The sequence below is a fragment of the Theobroma cacao genome, chromosome 4, assembly GCF_000208745.1.
Source record: "Theobroma cacao cultivar B97-61/B2 chromosome 4, Criollo_cocoa_genome_V2, whole genome shotgun sequence".
NCBI classification, from domain to species: Eukaryota; Viridiplantae; Streptophyta; class Magnoliopsida; order Malvales; family Malvaceae; genus Theobroma; species Theobroma cacao.
In genome coordinates, this window is record NC_030853.1 from 3,260,020 (window position 1) to 3,266,019 (window position 6,000).

Genomic DNA, 6,000 nt, shown 5'->3' on the forward strand with positions numbered 1-6,000 from the left:
ACACTGGGCGACTTCTCTCAGAATAAGAGAGAAGGGTTTTTTTTTTTTTTTGGAAAATTAGCTTTAAAAGCAAAAATAGGGTTTAACCCCATTACAATATTGAGGCCTGTGGTTATTACATAAGTCACTAGAAGGGTAGCACAACCTCGTACAAAAACATTAATTCTGGAACTCGTACAAAAACATTAATTCTGGAACACAACCTCACAACAATCCAAAAGTGGAAACCATACACAACCTCCGAACTATCTGATTATATACTGGAAGCTAACATCTCTCCATCAAAACTGCCCTCCTGTTCGCCATAAGCATCTGAGTCTGCGACGGTCAAAGAACATACCTTTGCCGCTGGAAAAATCACAACATATGGTAGACTCTATTCCATCGCTCCATACCAGATAACCGAACCAGGTGACATATACTTCTTAAAACAGCAAGGAAAACCAGCTACAACAACCTCCATGCAGAGCAAAATTTGAAAAATTAAACACCAACCTTATGGACAAATATTTAGAAGATCGTTCTCCCTTAAAACCCCATTTTTGACCAGTTGATCTGCAACACCATTTGCATTACGCAATGTGTGTATAATCTTCCAATCTTTTATCTTTCTTTTTGAGAGACTCAATTCTAAGTATTCATTTTCTATATTTCCAAAGCGTATTGCTCGGTTCACTAACCCACTTAACTGCATTTATAGAATCACTCTCAATTATCAAAGAGTAAAGACTCCTGCCATTTAGATTATTCAAAGATTGTAAAAGCTTCATGTACTGCACTAAGTTAGCAAACTTTGCATCATGCATTCCTATAGATTTAGAAAAATTAGTCTCAGCCAGCTCATTCTTCAAAACTCCTCCTATATTTATCTCCCCGGGTTCTCCTTAGTAGCCCCATCATCGTTAGGGCTGCCCTTATAACTCAACGATGATGCGTTTTAATTACTTTCAACCATATGAAAGTATAATGATTTTTGTGGAAAATGAAATTTAGTAAATCATGAAGTGGTAAGGCACTGAACACCAAATGTCATTAAAATTAATAAGTGGTAAGGTACCAAATGGTAAACCATGACGTGGTAAGGTACCAAATGGTAAACCATGACGTGGTAAGGTTTCAAACGGCAAACTCCACCAAAATTATAAACATTACTAAAATCATCAAGTGGTAAGCTATCAAATGGTAAATCATGAGGTGATAAAAGTATTGAAGCGGTAAGGCACCAAAAGACAAACGTCACTAGAACCATTTAATTAGTGGTAAGGCACAAGACGGCAAAGTAAGGGTCGAAACAGCAAACACAACCAAAATCATAAATGGTACTAAAATCAATTTTTATGCAAAGTGAAACTTAGTAAATCATGAAGTGACAAGGTACTAAACAATAAATGTCATTAAAAACAATAATAAGGCACCAGACAACAAGTCATGAAGGGCAGTGGAAAGGCATCAAACAGCAAACACCACCAAAATCATAAACATGACTAAAATCATCAAGTGGTAAGGTCCGAAAGGGCAAATCATGAAGTGATCAAGTATCAAATGGCAAATGTCATCAAAATCCTGAAGCGTTAAGGCACCAAAAAGTGAAAACTCAAACTTTCTAAAGTCTTGGGCTTAAACTTATTATACTCAGCAGTATGATTATCTACATCAGGCCTGGGCTTACATTCATTGTGAGGCTCAAAAACCCAACCCCTACAAAGGAAATGTAGCTAAATATATTGTAAGTACAATATTTATTTTCTCTACTTGCCTCGTCACCTTAAAAGTGTAATCAGAAGGTCAGAAGTTTGGAACAATGTTTGTGCCTTTGTTTCTGGGCAAAAACAAAAGAACAGAAGTTTGGTCTGGGCTTCAAAGGCTGGGCCTAAGTGGGTTTATAGTGTCCGCCCGCACACCGCCTTAAGAAAATAAAGAGAAGTAGAAACTAGAAAGGTGAAGGGCAACCAGTTTCCGCTTCATATATAAACGCCGCATTCGCATGGTTTCTGCTCATCGGCTCTGCTGAGAAACACTGCTTCCGCATCGGTGGGTCTCAAGGTTTCTCGTAAGGCATCCAGCACTAGCAGCCTCCGAAAATGGTCTGTCCCAAGTTTTTCTTTATGTGTTTTTTGTCCCTCTTTTCTCGTCATCCTATTCTTGCCTTTGATTAGTGCTCGCTCTTTCATGGTTTCATGTTGCTGATTTCCAATTCCTTTACTACTTTTTTGGTTGCTTGGAAGCTTTAAGGAGAAATAGAAAATTCTATGACTTTTTATGTTTCACTTCTTGCTGTTGTTTGCTTTGAACTTGAACTTAGCTAGGTGGGATGGAAACACTTGTTTGGTTTTTTGGCCTTGTTGGCGGTTTATGATTTTTCTATTAATTTTCTAGTTTGGGTTTCCCTTCTGGGGTAGTTTTATATTGTTTTTAATGGAACCTGAGTTTTGGGGTGTTACAATGTGATGTTAGGTTCTCCAAAACGACATTGATTTGTTGAATCCTCCGGCAGAGCTTGAGAAGAAGAAGCACAAGCTCAAGCGTCTCGTTCAGTCCCCCAATTCTTTCTTCATGGTAATTTTTGGCTTTCTTTCTTGTCATATCATATTTGCTCTTCCTGGTTGATTGTTTGAATAAATTTGTTGCCTTTTAGGATGTCTGAGAAATTTTCCTTAACAAAAATTTGATGTACTGTGAAAAGCTTTGACCTTTTGATCTGTGTGTATTTGTATATGCTGGATTAACTTGTTCTTTTGATCTTTGTGAAGGATGTGAAATGTCAAGGCTGCTTCAACATGTAAGTTCATATTATCTGATTTCTGTTTTGATGTTTAGATTTTGTTTTGAAGTATATATGGGGTTTCATTCTCAATTTTCTGCTTTATAATTTGCAGAACCACTGTATTTAGCCACTCTCAAACTGTTGTGGTGTGTGGTAACTGCCAGACGGTTTTGTGCCAGCCTACTGGTGGTAGAGCTAGACTCACAGAGGGATGCTCTTTTAGGAAAAAGGGAGACTGATGGCTATGATTGGAAGCGTTTCAAATGTTCTTGAATGGGAATGGTAGTGGCTGTGCCTTATGATGTGATTATTATTAGGTTTTGATGAGACTTCGTTATGCTTTTGATCTAGAATTGTTTAATGTAGGGAATGGTTTTGTTTCGATGAACGTTTTAAGTTGATGCATTATCCTGGTTCGTTAATCCTAATTTATCATCTTCACTTCTGGTTCGAATTTCCACCCACCTAGGTTCGAATGATAGAGCAGGTTTCAAAATTCTAATATCTTCATTTGATTGTGCTGGCTCTAGATTTTCTGTATTATTTTTGTGCACTTGAGAAACAATTAGGCTAGCCGGGTGGTTCCTGCAGCTCAATGTCATGCTACAGGTTATCTTGTTTGCAAAGAGTGCTGTCTTTCCTAGGCTGCGCTGCATATGTCAGTGGCCTATCGGCAAATAGCAGGGCGAAGTTTGTTTTCATGCAAGAACTACTAAGTAAAACCTTTTCATATGAGATTTAGAACGAAGGCTACTTGAGAATTTTGAACTTGAGATGTTTATGTGGAATCCCACGGTCGTGCAAAATCAATTGTAATGTTCTTTCATTGACATTGAGAGACCATGTATCTATTATTATGCTTATGGATTTGTAAACTGTGCTTGGAGAATGGTTTGGCAGCTAGGCTTTGGACCTTGGCAAAGGAGTTGCTTGTGGTGGTAGTAGAAGAGAATTGCTTTTGTTCCCAATCTTCTACCTAAGAAACTCTATTCTATTAACTTTAAAGTGGGACACGATTTACTCGAGATGGGCAAAAAGCTTATGATTTTATGCATATAAATACAGATTGATACGTTATGGTATTAACGAAATAATATAGATATGTAACAGAATTAACCAAAAATAATATAGATCGATACAATAAATATAATACAGGTGCAAAAAGAAGTGATATGTTTTCGAGTTTTATAGTTTAATTACTTCAGATTTTTTAAGTGTGATATTCAAAAAAAATTTAAAATTATTCAGGTAAAATTATTTTTTTATTATATTAAATCAAGTTAATCAAATAAATTCTTATAATTAATAGTTGATTAATTGACATTGATATCAATAGTAATTTTGTAAAGTATAAAAAATATACATGATCATGTTATCATTTATTATGACATGTTAACATGTCACGTTGCATTTTGAAATGTTAACATGTCACGTTAGTACTATTTTTACATTTTGACTAAGTCAATCTTTATTCATAAAAATTTATTTGATTAAAAATAAAAATCAAAATATTTGTTTGAACATAATAAAAAAATAAAAACTTAGTTGAATTTTTTTAAATAGTTTAGAGACTTTTGTAAATATTATGTCTTTTATTTATTTATTTTAGTTAAAATATAAAAATTACTTTTTATGGTTAATTTTAAGATTTAGATTATAGGTAAAAGATTATATTAAAAAAAAAATCAGATTCACACTTTTGATTTCACCATATTAAATGTTTCTTAATTTTTAATTAATAAATTAACATAAAAATACATGTTTTTTATTTGAAAATATATATTATTAAAAAACATATTGAAAGTTTGAATTAAAAAAATAATTATCTTTATACATATTATTTATAATTACTTTTAAAAATTCATTTATCATATCATAATACTCTATACTTAATATTAAAAATTAAAATTAATTAAAAGAAAAAAAAACTTCATTAATATTAGTTATGGATTGTCCATCGGTCCTCTCTAAACTAGGGTTTGGGAGAGGTTTGCCTTGAGTCTCAAGGTAGCCGCCAAAATTATTTTCTTATTTTGGCTACTTGGTATTGGGATTGTTACTGGTTTAAGTCTTAAAGTCCTTACGTTGTGTACACAATGGAGGATCTACAATTGAAGTGGAAAACTTCAAGTTGTCAGGCGCGGAATCATGTACCTTGCGAATACAGGGGTAGGATCCTCTCGGACCAAAAATGAGTTCTGTTTGTTGGGATCACTTTGGGAGTCTAAGAATGAAAATAAAGAGGCCATGGTCAAAACGTTGGGAGTTTTGTGGAGGTTGAGCGGCCAATTATCAATGACCAAAGTAGGAGACAATAGATTCCTATTTACTTTCACGGTGAAAAATGATTATGGAAAGGTGAGAAAAGGTAAACCGTGGTGTTTCCACAAAAGCTTACTAGTGCTGAAAGATTTTGATGAAAGTAACATGGACCCGGAAGAGGTTGATTTTACTACAGAACAATTTTAGATCCAGGTCATGGGGGTTCCTTTAAAATTAATGAATGGGGAAACAACTAAAGCCATTGATGACATGGTGTGCACGTATGTACAAGTGGATGGAGAGGGGGAGGATTTGAGGGATCATTATTTGAGAATTAAGGTTTTATTAGACCTTAAAAAGCCATTGAGACGGGATACAATGCTAGCAGGTGGCAATGATCAAATCCAATACGAACGTCTACCTAGATTTTGTTATTGCTATGGCACGATGGGGCACAACGATAAAGACTGTAGAGTTCCTTGCATTGATGAAGACAAGTAGAGAGGTTACCAAGCAATAGGGGTCTTTTTTAGTGGCACCGTTACGAAAGAAATCCTCAAAAGTGATCATTAATGGAACCAACGATAAGAAGGAGGGGGATCGAAGGGATAGAAATATGAAGGATGGTGTTAAGTTTGGGGAAAATATGGGAAAAAGTATGGATTGCAGACTTACCAACAAAACTTTAAATGAGATTCTCTCAGATAGTCAAAGCTCTGTGGGGGATACAAGCAATAATGCCGTGGGAAAGTCTGCAGTATATATGAAAGTGGGGCATGATATGTAGGAAGCGTTGGAGGTAAGTCCTAATGACGTGGGTATGGTGGGGGAATTTGGTGTGCGTAGCTTGGATGTGGCCAATGATACACAAGATGCAGTAAACTTAATAAATGTTCTGACATCAGTTGAGTCTGACGTCCAAGTTGACGATGTACAAGTTGAGGAAACTAGCGACAAAGGGAAGAAGGTGAAGC

At 35.3% G+C, this 6,000-nt stretch overlaps 1 protein-coding gene across 1 annotated transcript; it reads left to right on the forward strand.

The window, feature by feature from the left end:
* On the forward strand, window positions 1,930-3,260 carry LOC18601152 (40S ribosomal protein S27-2). Its single transcript, XM_007031994.2, has 4 exons — window positions 1,930-2,084; window positions 2,455-2,556; window positions 2,751-2,779; window positions 2,877-3,260. The coding sequence occupies exons 1-4, from the start codon at window positions 2,082-2,084 to the stop codon at window positions 3,001-3,003; spliced, it is 261 nt and encodes an 86-aa protein (XP_007032056.1). The 5' UTR covers window positions 1,930-2,081; the 3' UTR covers window positions 3,004-3,260.